We start from the raw sequence: 17,572 nt of genomic DNA on the forward strand, positions 1-17,572 counted from the left end.
CAGGGCCCCCCCTCCCCCCCACCAAGAGCCGAGGCCTCAAACCTGAGTAGCAGAAGAGTCTCTAAAGTGAAAGCTCTTTTCAGACCGTCGGCTCATCTTCTCCCCCCACCCCCCGCCCCCCCACCACTTGTTGCCAACAGAAGGCAGTTTGGACGCCCCTGATATACAGCTGCCTGCCAGGAACAGAGGTGCGTACGATTAACTTCCAGGGGCTCCCGCGGCCGCTGGGGCGCTTTCTTCCCCCAAGAGATACCAGGCAGTGGCCGGGCTGCCCGAGAAAAGTATTGCAGGTTGCCGGGTCAGAGTTAATTTTCATTTTCAATTTTTGCCACTTTCAGCAGGAGTTGTAGCTAATCTCCACTGCCTCCGAGTGTCAAAATGAAAATCAGAAGTGATTATGTAACTTGGTGCTTGAGAATTTTGAGGGCAAGGTTGCAGCCCTCTGCTGCACCAACTTGCTTGATTTGGGTCAGTCACTCTCCAAGCCGAATGAGGCGCAGCTCAAAGCCTCTGCATGGAGGCAAATGGCAACATTCTGAACGGAGACTCTTGTGGCTAAGAAGACTCCCTCTCCAGTTCTGGACTGGGGGTTGGTTGAGCCTTTGTCTGCCCCTTCCACGGGGCCAGTGAGTTTGGCAGGGTCTACTTTATGGGATTTGGCAGCTCTTAGGAATGGTGACTGGGCTTGTGGTCCACCCCCCTGGCCAGCAGTGTGGGGATGGAGGGGAGGCGGCACGAGCTTTGTAGCCGGGAGTTCTCTTTCCTCTCCAGTCCTCTCCCATCTCTGGGACCAGCTCTCTCTCTGACCTCTGCCTGAGGTGACTCTGAGGACAGTGGATGGAATGGGATTTCAATTTCATTTCTTCACCAAGGCTGGGGTGAGTCTAGGTCTCCCGTCCTGGCATGGGGCCCGGGGTCACACTGAAGAGTAACAAGGCATCCCCAGTCCTGGCTCCACTAAGAAGACATTCCTGATGCCCAAGACCATCATCCTTCCTCTGAGAATCAGCATTCGAATATGAGGTACCACCAGATCTAAATTGCTAAAGCTGGGGGATGGGGCTGTGCCACCAGGGCTAGATGGAGCTAGGGCAGGGTCAATCCAGGGATGAAGCTTCGTCAGGGGTGTGGCCAATCCGGAGGTGGAGCTGATCAGGAGTGAAGCCAATCCAGAGGGGGAGCTGAGCCAGGGGTGTGGCCAACCCAGGATGGAGCTGAACCAGAAGCGGAGTCAATCCAGGTGCGGAGCTGAGCCGGGGGCGTGGCCGATCCAGGGGCGGGGCTGAGCCAGGGGCGTGGCCGATCCAGGGACGGGGCTGAGCCAGGGGTGGGACCGATCCAGGGGTAGAACTGAGCCCGGGGTATTGGGAAGCACACAAAAAAGGCCCTTCTTTTTGATGCCTTTCTCTCTGCGGTTCACGGCCCGACCACGGACGTGTCTATCGCGTATTTCTCACTGCTTCCTCCATCGTTTTCTCATTTGGGTCTTAACAACTATTCTGTCAACATATTTCTTTGAAAACCTGTTGACAAGGTGCCATTCCGGGAGACAGGGTGCTCATTCCTACCTCGGGCCCACCCGCCCATGGTGATATGTCTGCCCCTGGTACCGCCCACCCCCACCCCCCACCTTATAGCCCCAATGCCACACACTGTCATGGTCTGTTAAGCATCTAGCCCTCGACTGCACCGCGAGCTCCCCAAGGGCTCCCGGCGCCTTGCGCAGTGCTGAAACCAAGGCATGTAAATTCTCTACAAATACTAGTGCAAAGAATCCATGAATGAGTGAACTGGTCCCTCGGCTAGTTCCCAGACGCCTCTGGGTACATAGAAAGAAAACTCTGAGGAGCAGTGTCCAAAGAATACAGAGTGCCGAGGTCAATTAGCTTGTAGAACCATCCCTCAATCGTGCAGGGCCTCAGTTTCCCTATCTGTCAAATGGATATGATCACACTTGTGCTACTTACCCCAATGAGTTTGTGAAGAGACTGTGAGGGTAATGACATAAAACGTAGAAAGTTAAATCTGGAAAGTCAAAGAACTGCTTAGAAGGGATGTCTAGTAGATACAACGTCCTTCCTGATAGGACAGGTGTACCCCTGGTGAGGTTATTCCACGGACCCAACAGGGCTGGAGCTCTGGGCTGACCTACAGCTCACCAGAGAGTGAGTACCTCTGAGTTCAGAATTCAATCTTGTCTTCTGGGTAGGGAGACCCAAAATTAGGCTGTACAACATTTCTCTTGACAATGATACCGTTTAACCGAGTGGTTATTATGAGCCCTTTGCTTAGCACTTTACATATATTATGTCATTGATCCTTATGACACCCTAAGGGTAGGCAGAATTATCTGATGAGAAAACCGAGCCTCAGAGAGGTTAAGTAACTTCCTTCTGGTTGCAAAGCTTTATTAGCCAGGATGCGAACACAGGACAGTCTGACTCCAAATCCCTGGTTTTTAACCATTATGTGCTGATTTTATAAGGGCCAGGTTAATAAGAAGCCGACATCTCAGTCCCCAGGGGGCACACTGAGGTCTCGCTTGGCAGAGGAGAGAGAGGCATGATGACATAGGAACTGAAGCAAAATATCTGCCTGGCCTTCCCCCACTCTGGGGGCCAGCTATCTACCGGAGGTGGGTACCGGTGCCCACAGGAATCCAGCCTACCTGTGCTTAATGGAGTTGCCGAGGTCTCTACGAGGGATCTGCGGGGACCAGCGCGGCACGGACAGTGTGTCTGCAGGGAGAGAAGAGAGGAGAAGAGCCTGTTACACAGAGGATCAGAGTGGGGCGGGCTCCGGCCAAGCCCGAGAAGGAAGAGGGAGGCTCTCCAGCTTCAGGAAGGACAGTGACCTACCACCATCACTTGCTAAACCAAAGCCAAATGGAACACTGGTTTAACACGTGTCACCTTGACTTCAGCAAGGTCCCCTGGGCAGGGCAACCAGGGAATGCCTTGAAAGAAATCAGCTGTGGAAAGAATAAAATGAGCTCTGCTTCCATTTACAGAGTGCTTAGATTGTGCCAGGCATGTGTTAAGTGACTCACAGGCTTTAGTTCGTTACATCCTCAAAACCACCCCAAAGACAGGGGGTTGTTACCATCCCCACCTTACAGACAATGAAACCGAGGCTTGGAGAAAGGACGTCATTTGTGCAAGATCATACACGTTGGAGGCTGCACAGTAATGCGAGTCCAGATTTGAGGGAGTCTAGATCATATGCCCTTGTGTGCAAAGTTCCAATGCAGTAGATTTCCAAATGCCAGGCATGCACGTCCCACTTTCCCAGTCTTGTCGTGTCCTGTCCAGCCACAAAATTATTCTATTACTATTTTAAGTTAGCTCTTTTTGTTTAAACACACTTATGTTAAAAGCACACTCTATATAGAAAACTAGTATCACTTGCTGTATATTGTCAGTAACTATGTAAAACATGTCCAAACACATACCATCTAAATAAACTCATGTTAAAATAGGTAGATGGATTGATGAGGAGTGGATGGAAGAGGGGGTGGATGGACAGATGGATGGATAGAGGGGTTGGTAAGTGAGTGGATGGATGAATGGTTGGATACGTGGGTGGATGGTCAGATGAGTGGGTAGATGGGCAGATGGGTAGGTGGGTGGTTGGCTAAATGAATGGTTGGCTGGCTGGCTGGCTGAATATCTGGATAGCTGGATGGATGAATGGTCGGACAGGTAGGTGGACAGACAGATGAGTGCGTAGATGAACAGGTGGGTAGATGGGTGGATAGAATAGTCAGTGGGTGGGTGGGTGGGTGGATGGATGGATGGATGGATGGATGGATGGATGGATGGATAGGTAGGTGGGTAGATGTATGTATTTATGTATGTATGTATGGATGGATGGATGGATGGATGGATGGATAGGTGGGTGGATGGATGGATGGATGGATGGATGGATGGATGGATGGATAGGTAGATGTATGTATGTATGTATGTATATATGGATGGATGGATAGGTAGGTGGGTAGATGGATGGATGGATGGATAGATAAATGAATGGATAGATAGGCTGATGGATGAATGGGAATGAGGAAGAAACAATAAATCATACAGACTTCAGACTGGGTACTTGCCCTCATCTGGTCTTCCCTTTCATGCTTTAGGTGAAATCCCAGCGACCTCTATTATCCCCTCACCTCTGACTATGTTCTGAGACTTCTTTCGCAGATGCTGAGCACCAGCCCCCACCTTGACTCCATGACCCGGCTGCCCTGGCATCCCTCCTCCCAGACCTCAAAGGCCCCAGGGCAGTGTGAAACGAAGCAGAAATGAAGCAGTTCTGCCCGTGGCATCTTCGCCAGCTAGGAAGACAGGGAACGACCGGCTGACCCACACACCAGCTCTCATTTCTCAGGCAAGATAGATGGAGCCCGCTTCTTATTTTCAGAGCTGCAAACACACACCTCATTTTTCACAGCGATTGCTATGGAGCGGTGTGCTCGCTGGGAGCCCGGCATGTCTGAACCGATCAGGGAGCATTTAACCCCAACCCACTCACTCCCCTCCTCTGTCTAATGACACTGCCCACAGTCCTCTGAAAGCTGTTCCCAGAAACCCCGATTCCACCCTTGTGAAACTGGGACCATTTCTAGGAGAGCTGGTGATTTTCCAAGCCCAAAGGGCAGAGAAAACCCATGAGAGAGACAGCATGATAGATCAATCAGCATCATCACCGGTGGAATCTCCTCTAGTTGGGCTAACCATTAAATGTCACCAAGTCCGAGCCATTTGACCATTTGTTTCAATTTCTGAGGGAAACGAAAAAGACAAGAAAGAAAAATGAATTTTAAAAAAGAGCGAAAGAGAGCTTTCTTTCCATTGCCACCTCCTTTGGAGACTTCACTCTGATTTGGAAAGACAGACGCTCCTTGCTAACTCTCTAAAATGCGTTCTCCTGCACCGGGGCAGGTACAGATGGGACAGCTGTGCTGGAGAGAGAGCGGTAGTGTGCACAGATACCCAGCCTCGTCGTGGGGAGTCTAGAAAACTAGGAGTGCCAAATGGGCTTCATCTCATGGGACATTGGTAGTGGCTGTCTAGAAAACCGTGTTAAGAAAGATCCTGAGGCCCAGTAGGAAAGAACACCACGATTGATTAGCAATGTCTGCCATGGGTGCAGAATAAGGGAGCACCAAGGAGTCTCTGTGTATCTGCCTCTCCCACAAGGACAGGGGCCACACCTTCACCTCTGCATCACAGAGCCAAAGTAAATACTTCAGATGTGTTTGCTGAGTTCAAGAGTATTATAACGAAGCGCTGAGTTAGCTGATCGCTCAATATACATCAGGCATTATGCTGTGCAGTTCATCCCTGGAAACCACGCCCCTGTGCAGTCAGTGTTCGCGTTATTCCCTACAAGGAAGACACAAGGGCTCAGAGAAATGCAGTGACTTTGCTAAAGGTCGCACAGCTCAGTACCAGGAGAACCTCAAGGAGTAATTCTGTAATGGCTCCTAAGTCCTCCAAAGGCCCTACACCAGTGTCCTCCACCAAGGTGACTTCTGCCCCGCCCAGGGGACAAGTGGCAATATCTGGAAATAATTCTGGTTGTCACACTGGGGTTGGGAGGTGCTACTGACATCCAGTGGATAGCAGCCAGGGATGCTGCTCAACATCCTGCAACGTACAAGCCAGTCCCTACACCAAAGAATCAACCAGCCCCAAGTGTTGCAAATGCCAAGGTTGAGAATCCCTGATCTGGATGTCTTCCACAACTCTAGCCACCTCGCGCCCCCCCCCACCCCTGCCCCGAAAGAAACCAAAACGGTACTTCTGAGGCTCAAGTCTGCAGAGAACAAATCCTCTTTTATTATAAGCACATCTCACTTTTAGATTCATATCCCAGTTAGGCTGTTATTCTCAATTATAGCACCTTCTCAAGAAGTAGAAGTAATTAAGTTTAGTTGTTTGGTTTCATTTCCCAGTATCTGATGGAAGGGGTGATGGAAGGGGTGAATTCTGTCAATTACATTACGCAGCTACAGCATCATTAGTCTCAAGCAATAATAATCTCCGTGTGGTTTCGTCCGTGGGTGGGCAGATGTGAACTTTGAGATCCCCTCTTTCCTTTCTTCGTGTGGATTTCATTAAACTTGCCAACTCAAGCCTTAAAGCAAAGAGAAACTGTTTAAAGGGAAGGGGGGGAGAAATCTATGAAAATCCAGGCCTTATCATAACAGAGAAGGCAAACAGCATTTACAGCAATTAAACTGATACAGAAACTTCTGTTTAACAATCAAAGCGCCTATTAAGATGTCTCCATAGCTGAACAAAGCTTCTTTTCTACTCTAATTTTCTGATAACAAGCCATGCAGACGTGGAGGCAGAATTGTGTGCGTTCCTGGTGCCTTCAGTCCCAGGGGTAGAATAATAGAAATGTCTTCTCAGATGTTTCCATTTCTAGCATACAGAATGGGAGTATCGCAGGGAAGGAGGGTTCTTCTCTTCTACAAGTACCTGTCTACGCTCTCTCAGAAGTTCCTCCATACAGAAAGGGGATAAACCAGGAGCCCTAGTCTTTGAAACCCCCTCAGGAGCCAGACGGACATACAGAAGCCTCGACACAAGGAACCGACATTAATAAAGCACTAGCATTATGAAGAGCTTTAACATGAGAAACTCGGGCTCTGACCTGGTGGGAAGGAACTCAGGCTAACAGAAGAGCCAGGTGTTCAAAACACATCTATAAACATTTAACAGGTAGAGATCGAGCCCCACGTCGGGCTCTGTGCTGACAGTGCGGAGCCAGCTTGGGATTCTCTCTCCCCCTCTCTCTCTGCCTCTTCCCTGCTCGCACTCCCTCTCTCTCAAAATAAATACATTAAAAACTTTAAAAACAAACAAAAAGAACTTAAAAACATTTAACAGGTAAAAACAGGTGATGATATAGCAAAGCAAGAGGAGGAGAAAAACATGCTGGAGACGAAGACGAAGAAGAAAAGAAATAAGAAAAATAAAAATAAGTATGCTATTTGTTGGGCATTATCGTACGCCAAGCACTATTGTCAAATAATCCCTTGACATATATTATCTCATGTAATCCATCTACTACGATATATGACGCGCAAGAATGCAGCAGCTGTTAGGATTAGCCTCATTTCACCAAGTAAATCAGGAAACTATGCCATTTGCCCAAGGTCACACAGCAAATAAAGGCCAGGGCTGGGGTTTTTAATTCAGGTCACATAGCTTGGGCTCGATAAATGACAACCAATTTCATCCCCATTTCATAGATGGGAATACTGAGGCTTAGAAGCAATAAGCAATTGTCTATAACTAAGAAGTCACTGAGTTAGGATTTGAACCACAGACAGAACAAACTGGGTGTTTCTAGTCCAGACTGCTCTCCAGATATACAGAATTCAACCCACCCTGTATGTCCGTGCCTCCTCCCTCTGTCTGGAAAGAGCAAAGGAAATGGTGAACACTGACCCTTATAAGCTCAGGGAAGAGCTGCAGAGTCTTGGGAGGTGGTGTAACAGTATGTTGTTCATTTCAGCGGTCACTCCTGCAGTTTTTCAACAATATTTTGTTGAGTAGAATTATGCCCACATCCCTCCCCCAAGATGTCCTAATCCCTGGAACCCGTGAGTATGTCACCTAACAAGCAAAAGAGATTTTGCAAATTGATTAAATTAAAGCTTATCCAGGTGAGCCCAATGTAATCATAAGAGTCGTTATATATGGAAGGAGGAGGCAGGAGGGCCCAAGTTAGAGAAGGAGATGTGACAGTTGCTGTCTTTGGGGATAGAAAGGACAACAGCCAAGGAAGCTAGAAAAGGCAAGAGAACAGATTCTTCCCTAGAGCTTCCAGAAGGAGCCAGCCCTGCTGACACACCTCGACTTCAGCCCTGTGAGTCTGATTTTGGACGTCTAATCCCCAGAACTGTAAGGTAATAAACAGGTGTTGTTCGAAGCCACTGAGTTTCTGGAAATTTGTTACGGCAGCCATAGGAAACCAATACAGCGTCTGAGCCTGGAGTCCAGAGGGGGAGTCAGATAGTGAGTAAATAAATAAAAGCCCAAGGTAATTTCAGACAGCGATGCATTTCATGAGGGAAATAAAGCAGTGGGGGCTTTGGGATTTGCTTTAAAGCAAGGGGAAGGAACCCTGAAGTTCATTAGAACAGAGTCGGGATGCTGTGCTGGGGGGAGGGGGTCGGTGGGGGGGGGGGGTCTCATGCATTTAAGAGCTCCCTCTGGTGGCCAAGGGGAGAATAGCCCAGTCCGGCTGGGACAAAAATAGGCGCTCCCTCCAATTTCTCCTCCCCCCTCCTCCAACTCTCCACCCCACCGAGGCTCAAAACATCAGCCCTGACCCTTACGAGGCCATTTTTTTCCCCAGCCCAGGCCTTTCCCACTTGAGCTGTCGTGATCCCACTTGCAGCCCCCAATAAAAAAAATCCACATCGCAGAATAATCAGTCCACAGAGGAGTAATGCTCGGGCTTGGTATGTATCCCAAGTCGGGATATGGCTCTTGGAGCCATTTCTTCACTTAATCCAAACAATCCTATGAGGCTGTATTCCTAGTTTAGAAGTAAGGAAAATGAAAACTTCATTGTTCAAAGTCCCACGACCAGTATCTGGTGTACTTCAGGATTGAACTCAGTTTCCAAAAAAATTAAAGCCTTGCTATCCATCCCTGATAATGTGTCTCCTTCTGAGCCAAATGTAAAAATTGTTTAAGCGATGCAGTCCTAGAACTGGAAAAGACCACAAGAAGCTGTCTGTTGCAGCCTCTAAGCTCTCTACCCTTTCAGACGCAAGCTACACTATCCTTAAATGTTTCCATGGAGATAAAGACCTCTGGGCACAGAAAACTAGTGATAATCACGGCTAACATTTATTGAGCACCTACTGCATGGCAGGACTCAGATTAAGTGCTTTAGATGTATTATTTCATTTACTCGTCATAACTCCATTCTAGGTGGTAGGGGCTGGGGCTTGAGCAGGGGCACCAAATCTGAGAGCTCATTCTCAGAAACCACCACAAATGAAATGGAAGCTCTGAGCTGCCTTTAAGCTTCCAGCCCAGGGGCACGACAGACTGAGTGAGTTCTTAGCAACAGCGCTGCGTTCAAATCAAGTGGCAAATTCTTTGGGCTCCAAGATACCAGCAACTAATAAGACTGAGACCGTTCAACTTTTCTTGTGGGGTCACAGGCCAGTCGCCGGCTAAAATCCTCCTGATTTATCCAAGGGGCCAACCAATTCTTGGCTAAAGCTGCTCATGTTATTATTCACATAGGAGGGAACAACTCTATTTGCTTTAATATACAATTCAAATATATGAGATCTAAAAGGTTTTTTTTTTTTAATTATGTGCTGTCTCTAAAGGTTACAGTTCCATGGTGTTTCGAGGCCAAGTTGAGTTTATTTGTGTATTTGGGCATTATTTTCTCCCTGAGACAGCTACACCCCATTTCCCAAGGTCCAAATTTCATTGTTTAGGGCCCTTGATGGCTACAGAGGCATCCAGAGAACCACCTGGTGCTGGTCAGTATATACATAAGACTGCCTGGGTGCCTTGTCGCAGGGGAAGGAACAAGACAGAGGGGGCTGACATTGGTAAGAGATGGGAGGGATGAGCGAGGAGAGTGCTATTTGCTCCTGATGGAAGAGACCATTCAGGGGAGAGTCAGGGATTCCCATGGCGTTGACTCAAAACAAAGAGCAATGGCAAAGCTACCTGTTTAGAACTAATAAGAGGACTGGGATGGAATGGAGGCATCAGGGTCAAATCAATTCACATGTATTTGGGGTTTAAACTAGGGACAAGGCTCTGAACGTGGGCTTCCCGAGGAGACAGAGCGGCATACTTCATTTCCGAATGGAAAGGGCCTCTAGGTCATCAAGTTGCCCCATGGAGTGTGGGCAAGGGTTCACTGCAGAGGTCCGGTCTGCCAACTACTAGCTAGGAGATTTGGGGCACTTTGACCTCTAGGTCTCAGTTTTGTCTCGTGGGGAAAAGGAGTCATAATATCTCCCTCCCAGGCTGGTTAGGAGGCTGAATGGGGTAATGTAGTTGGAAAAGGCCTGAGCTGAGTGCCTGACACATTATGGTTATTATTGTTTTTGTCATTGTCATCATCGCTCTGCCTCAAGGATTTATGCACCAGTTAGAACATGACAAAGCTATCCAAGGACCATGACTGAGTGCCTGGCTTGGCAAACTGTGACCCTCAGGCCAAAACCAGCCCATCACCTGCTTTCGTACATAAAGCTTGATTGGCATACAGCCTCACCCACTCATTTAATACATCGTCTGTGACTGCTTCCTCACTACGACAGCAGAGTTAAGTCGCTGTGACAGAGATGTTATGGCCCACAAAGCCGAAAATAATTATTACCTGGCCCTTTACAGAAAAAGTGCGTCAACCCCTTTTTTAGGGCTGTGCAACTCATTTCCTTAGCTGATTAGCAGAGAGATTTTTCCCCCCTTTTTCCCTTCTAGTCTTATTGAGTATACCTGACAAGTAAAGTGGTGAGATCTCCAAAGTATATAATGTGATTATTTGACATCCATATCCATTGTGGAGGCTTCCCCCACCCCCCACTCTGAAGTCAGAAGACCTGGATTGTAGACACATTTCTGCCACTTACATGGTGTGGATCCTTGGACAAATGACCTGCATTCTCCAGGCCAAAATGTGCGTGGCCACTTGGTGTCGTCCCTCTGCTCACCTGATCCCAGCATCCTGTGGCTTGTTTCATTTCACAGAAGAGAGGAGCAAGGCACAGGAGGACCAGTAAGCAGTCCAGCTAAGAATCTAACCCATACGGGTCTCACCCTGAGCCTGTGTTCTTCCCAGCCCTCCCTGTCTCCTGGTAGAATAATCCATGAGGAGGCAATGTCTCTGATTACCTGCCCACCGCTGAAATCCATGTCAGCTCGTGAAAGCAGAGGGGAAGGAAAATTAACTCTCTCCTCTCACTGCTTCTGACTGGGCTAATTAATCAGATTACCCAGCTGTCACTTCATCGAGACAGAGAGAAGACCGTGAGGATCCCTAAGTTATAATTGGAGGCATGGTGGTGCCGGTCTCGGCCAAAGGGAGGAGACAGAGAAAGTGCCTTCTTGAGAGGGTCTCCGGGTAGAAGTCTACCTTGGCAGGACAGATGAGCAGTCAGGGCACTGAGCAAATGGTAGGACACATGAGCAGTCAGGGCATTGAGCAAATGGTAGCACAGCTGACAGAGGGCTCATATGCGGGGCAAGAGGCAGGAAAGTGCAGACACAGGGTGACAGGGGCAGACAGGGAATCACAAAGTTCTCCACACCCATTCCTCCTGGCCCCAGGTTACAGATTTTTTTTTTTTTTTTAATATTGAAGCCAAACCAGAAGCACCTTCAAGATCCAGGGGACCCACTAAAATCATTCTCCCCCTTTGAAGAAGCCATTGCCACCTTGTATCTGAGTCCTGGCAGGTCCCTGCTGAGCGGGGATCCCCTGAATTCCCCACAAGTTGACGGTGATGCCCTCACTCCCTCTCCCGGGGAGCAACATGAATCCCGGAGTCATCACCTGTGATTTATTTCAGCCCCTCAGGTGGCCTCAATTAAATTTCACCGCCGGTAAAGGAAGAGACGATGGCTGAGGCATTTAATTACATTTTATAATGTGCTCACTGCTGAATTTATTAAAGTGTATCAGGGATTTTTAACCTCGTAACCAAACAATGGGAGACCCCGTGCCACACGAGTAATTATCTTCCTTGTGGGGATGATGGATGGAGAATCCAAGATGTTAAAAGTAGGACGGGGATGCGTGCGGGGTGGAGGAGGAGCAGGGGCTCGTGGGGGGCAGGACAGGGAAAGTGAGGCAATGGGGCTCTAATTCTGTGAGCTACCACCCCACAGATTGGAGTGGGGGGGGGGAGTGGTATTAATGATCAGTCTTCCCTCAACTCTAAAAAGATGTATTGGGAAAGCTTTCTTCTAGTATCCCTACCCGAAACTCTCCCCTCGAATTTCCCCTTGATATAATTTTACTGCTATGGTGTGGAAAGAGGCAGAGGGGATCATCCTGAAATGTCAAAAGCAGCTTATAGAAAAAGATATTAAAATTAAAATACAAAAAGGGAATAAAATCTTATCTAGAAATCCAGAAGACTCTCATTAGGATAATGGATCCACCTTGGTTTATTTGGGAAATAAATGTTTAATAAGGAAATGCATGCGGTGGGAGTTTGGTGGGTGTTGGGGGGGGGTATGGGTTCCTTAAATATGATCCTGAGAGTAGGCTTGGGGTATCCACAATCACTGCCTCAAGGACCTTTGTCATAGGTCATATCTACCACTCAAGTGACAGAGAAAGGCCCGATGGAGAGGAAGAATCTGCTGATCGTGGCCAAGGGGACAAAAATGCCCCATGCATCTGGAAGGCAGCAGAAGGTGAGGGCCAGTTGTGGGCTCCAAATTGCCCTTAGCCCCATGGCTGTCCCCAGCCCCCGCCCCAGCCCTCCCCCAGTCACATTCATACCATAGATCAGCTCTGTACCTCCCACCTTTAAAGATGCTGTTCTCTCTTCCCAGAACATGCTTCCCCTCCCCACTCCTCTTAGCCAGACTCGTGCGAACTCCCCTTCCAAGATCCAGCTCAGGCATGGCTTCTCCAGGAAGCCCTCCCTGAATGCACAGGTGGGCAACGTCCCTGCCGTGACCCCCTCGGAGCATCCCGTGCTCACCCCTCCAGGCCAGCTGCCTCATCACATGGAGAGCTCTGCTTACGAATCTGTCCTCCCCACAGCCCTTGACCATGGGAGTGGGAGCCACCAACGATTCATCTTTATGTGTCCAGTGTCTCTTTCATTCCCTCCTGCCTCATTAACTAGCACAATGGTAGACGCAGAGCGGCACTTCCACAAGTATTTATTAAATAAAAGAACGAATGAATGACCAACCTGCCCTGTGAGTTAAGTACCAATGATCTCATTTTGCAAACAGGAAAACTGAGGCTGGGGGTCACCTAAGGAAAATGTTCTTCTGGCAGCTGAACCTAGATCTCCTTAACTGCGGGGCCCCACTTGGGAGCCTTATGGTCTCTCTTCAGATAATCAGGAAGAGAGACCACTAGCAAAGTTGGTAAGGGGTCTTCTTCTGTACCCTTCCTGGGAGAGAAGCCCCCAGCATGAGGACAGACAGCCTGGAGACCCGGAGAAGCTTAGGGGCCCGGCTAGCAATCCCAAGCCAGCTCGGACCACACAGATACAGGACCTGTCTCCTTGACCTGAAGGAAAATGCTAATTGGAAGAGGCTGGCTTACTGTGCCCGGCTCAGGCTTAAATGAGGACAAAACAAGAGTTGACAGACAGAGGCCCCACGCTGCCATCACCACAAATGTCCCTGTGAAGGGAGAAAAACAGCCAGCCCTGTGCTCCATCAATTTCAATTGTAAATGGTCTCACGTTGAAATAAACCAACAGAAACGGCAGATCAGTGACAGGCGTGGGGCGGGGAGAAGCGGGGGACATGCAGACCACAGGCTGGAATCTACAAGTTGGGCTTAACATCCGGACCCAGACACGGATGACAGGACACGTTTGTGGACCGCAGTGCAGGCAACCCCGGGGCCCAAACCCCCTCTTTTTGCCTTAGAGGCAGAGGGACAAAATGGAATGAAATTTACAGGGGCAGACCCGATTTGAATTCCTAATTCTGACCTTATGATTCTTTGTCTTCCCCTCTTCGGACTTCGTCCTCTGTAAAACGGGAGTGATAAAACCCATCTTGTAGAGATTCCCTAAGGGCCACCCATGGATATGAAGCAAGTGCCTGGCACACAGTAGGTGTGTGCTTTCCCCTTGAGCAACCCAGGTGCCTGTTTGCAGCTTTGCTTAGCAGCTCTTTTCCCTGGCCTGAGAAGACAAAACCCGGGGACAAGACTCTTTAGGGAACGAGGCCATGACTCTGCAGAGAACAGCGATGAGTTATGGGGAGGGCAGAACTGTCTAGGTCCCTCTGGCCATTTATTCCTTTCCTCTCGTCCTGTTCTCCAAGCGTGTCCATAGCCCTTGCGTGCCCGAGTGTGATGGATGGGTCTTAAGTTCCTCGCATACTACATCATCAATTACTTACACATTTATTGCCTTGAACTGAGTTTATGGATCTTAAATCAGAGCCATTCTGAGTTGCTTGAGCTGAAGTTCTCCCCCAGTGGAAATGTGATGTTTTTTAATTATGCAGTCGCCCGGTAGTTAATGTTCAGTGGAAGTTAATTGTCCGTAGAACAAAGGGCCGCTGAGAAGTTCCCCACACAGAGCCATTTCATGGAATTTACTGCCTGAGTGGGCTCAGCAGGGACAGACCAGGCGAGCTTGCTGTGAAAGACCCCAGTCCGGCCTCAAGAAACCCAAAACACCAGGCATCTTCGGTCTCAACTCCAGGCAACAGACAGCCTCCCTCTCTCAGTCCCCTGACGCTCAAAGCACCATTCAGAGACGTGTCACACTGTGGTTGGCAGACTATGGGGGAGCCAGCCCCGTAACAGATCACATTCCAAGGTCAAGATGGGTACCCACTGTCCAAAGCATCCCTAGATGGGACTGAAATGCCAGAGACGTGACAGGTCCTGGTCCGGATGTGGCAGCTGTGAGAGAGGGGGCCGTGGTTTACCAATGAGAAGTGCTGTCAGTAGAGGGGGTACAGAGAACTTGAAGGTAAGGAAAGAAGCTGGACCTCGGAGAGTGAAACTAGCCCAACTCCTAACGGATCGAAGGACCTAGAAACAACACTAACTGTGGTTCTCAACAGTGGGTGATGTTGCCTCCAGGGGACATTTGGGAATATCCGGAGACATTTTGGGCGGTAACTTCTCAGGGGGGATCTAATGGGTGGGTGCCGGGGATGCTGTAAAATGTCCTGCCATGTACAGGATAGCCCCCGCCACAAGAATTATCCAGCCGCAAATGGCAATCATTTTGCAGTTGAGAATCCCTGACCAAAGAGTTAGAAGAAACCCAGATCCAGAGCCTGATACAACTGGAGTAAATATATGGACAGACTGAAGGAGGGTCTACTCCTTTCAGTGTACTATGAAAGGACCAGCAAGGGGAGTCGCAGGGGTTGGCTTGACCCTCCCAGCCCATCTGGGAGACGGGGGTCTTGCACTGGAGTCATTCCTTCTAGTAACAGCAGCCTGGTTTTCCAGTGGGAAACTCCCTTTCTGGCGTCTCAAGGCAGGGCAGGCTGAATGTCCCTTCCGGTCCTGGGAGAGTGCATTTACTTAATCCAAGCGTGTGGTAAATCTAAAGCACCGCGATTGGTTCAGGGGTCAGTATGTGACCCAAAATGGGCCAATCAGAGTCCGTGAAATGCCCTGGGGGGTTTTCCCAGCCCCTCCCCCCCCCCCACACCTTTTTCTGTTAAGACACGCTCTATTGTCCACAGTAGCTAAGCTGGTGGGTTGCACACCTGAGGTCCAGGGGCCACCTATGGGAAGGGCTCCCTGAGAGGGAGGCCAACACACTTAAAAAGCAGAGTAGAAAGATGGCGAGAAACCAAAGCCCCTGTCATCTGAACCCCTGGAGCTACTCCAGTCATTATCAGATCCTCATTTTGAAATATTTAAAGTTGTTTCACTTACAAGCAGGAGAATGTTGACCTCATGCAAGGTCATGAAGGCAGATGGAACTAGCAGATTTCTGATATCTACAGTCCCTAAGGCAACCCGATCATGAGATGGCTAATCATCGTAACGGTGGTGGTACCCACCATTTATGGGCCACGTACTGGGCAATAGTACCAAACACTTTGCAGGTATTGTCCCACTTTTTTCGCACAGTAGTCCTATGACATCTTCCTTATCGTCATCTCAAAAAGGGAAGCAGTTCAGAGAGGCAGACCTGCTCTAGGTCACATAGCTAGCAAGTGTTCAACCCAGGATCTAAGCTTGGGTCCCTCTGCCTGAACTCTCAGTTGGCCCACCCAGAGACAGCAGGCAGTCCCAGCCTGAGGCCTTCAGATATTCCCTACAACAAACTTGCCTTCTCCCTGTTCCATGCTCCCCAGGGAGCCTCCTGAAGAAAAGCTGGTGTTCGGGAAGGGTGGGCTACAGATGAAACGGGACAGTCACCGGGTCCTTGGGAAATGCAGTACCCATGACAGCAAGTTCTCACTGTACATTAACAAACGGACATTCCAGCTTCATACATCAGTCTCCAAAGTCGGGTTCATGTGAATCGGACTCTAAGAGAATCTGTCTTCTGAATGGGCAGAGCAAGACCCACATGTCTGGATGCTGATGAATTCCCTGTAGCAGTTTCTTAAACTTGAGTATTCACGGCAGCATTATTTAGAAGAGCCCCAAAGTAGAAATGACCCAAATGTCCATCAGTTGATGAACGGAGAAAGAAAATGTAGCACGTCCCTGCAATGGAATATTATTTGGCCATAAAAAAGAACGAAGTACCGATTCATGCTGCAACACGGATGAGTCCTGAAATCATTGTGTTAAGTGAAAGAAGCCAGACACAAAAGGCCGCTCCTGTAGGATTCCATTTAGATGAGATGTCCAGAATAGGTAAATCCATAAGAGACAGAAAGTAGATTAGTGGTTTCCAGGGGCTTGAGGGAGGGACGATAGGCAGTGACAGCCCATAGGTCTGGGTTTTCTTTTTAGGGGAGTGATAAAAACATTCTGGAGTTAGACAGGGGAGGATGGCTGCACAACACTGTGAATATACTAAAAACCAGTGAATTGTTTTAAAAGGTTTAAAATTCTTTAAAAGGGTGAGTTTTGCAGTATATGAACAAGCTCCAGGGACTCTGATGCCTGCTGGAGCTTTTTAAAAATAACAGCTTTATTTTTAAAACTTGAAGCATGTATCAGATTCACCTAGAGTTTGTGAAAAATACAGATTTCTGGGCTCTCTGCTGCCGGGGAATCAGATTCAGTGAAACCTGAGGATCTGCATTTTAACAAGTTCCCAGGTGATGCAAGGCTATAGGACCAGGCCCCCTGCTCTGGGGACCACAAGGGGGTGTGTGCCTCTTCTGGATCAGAGATGCCACGTGTCCCGCTCCACATCAGAGATGTCAACAATACACAAGAGGAAGAGAGTCACTGAATGTGACCCCCAAACATCTTAGGGCTCTTGACCACAGTGCCAACTATTTATCAAGGGTGCGGGCTGACTGGTGAGCGCGGGGGTTGGGACAGGCTGCCTACACCTGTCACTGCTGCAGGCATCGCGCGGTCGGTCAGGCACCCGCATGTTCTACCAGCCAAATGGCTCTCCGTCTTCCCAAACTTTCCCCAAGTTCTCAGAGAAGCCACCGCGCCCAGGTGAGTGACGCAGCCCAGCGACTAAGGACAGAAAGGCCAATCTTGGCCAATCACCGGAGAATGAGCCTGAGCCGGTGAAGGTGCTCAGGGCCAACGCTCAAAGTCGGTCTGATTGCAGATATCAAAGAGGAAAACAGAAATTCATAAAGCGGCCCCCGTCGCTGGTTCTCAAGCTCAGCAAACCAAATCCAAAGGTGCAATCTTCTCGGGCTTTTCAAAAGCCACGTGATTGATAGTCAGTGCGGAAGGGAAGAGG

At 49.0% G+C, this 17,572-nt stretch overlaps 1 protein-coding gene across 4 annotated transcripts in view; it reads right to left on the reverse strand.

Annotated features, from left to right (window-relative positions):
* The window catches only part of KSR2 (kinase suppressor of ras 2), a 440,326-nt gene that overhangs the window by 119,944 nt on the left and 302,810 nt on the right, over positions 1-17,572 (reverse strand). For all 4 annotated transcript variants that reach the window (XM_078435742.2, XM_081790698.1, XM_081790699.1 and 1 more), the window contains exon 6: positions 2,669-2,738. In XM_078435742.2, the coding sequence (XP_078291868.1) occupies positions 2,669-2,738 (70 nt within the window). The remainder of the gene's footprint in view (positions 1-2,668; positions 2,739-17,572) is intronic.

Source organism: Panthera onca, chromosome D3, assembly GCF_046562875.1.
Source record: "Panthera onca isolate mPanOnc1 chromosome D3, mPanOnc1 haplotype 2, whole genome shotgun sequence".
In the NCBI taxonomy this organism is placed as follows: domain Eukaryota; kingdom Metazoa; phylum Chordata; class Mammalia; order Carnivora; family Felidae; genus Panthera; species Panthera onca.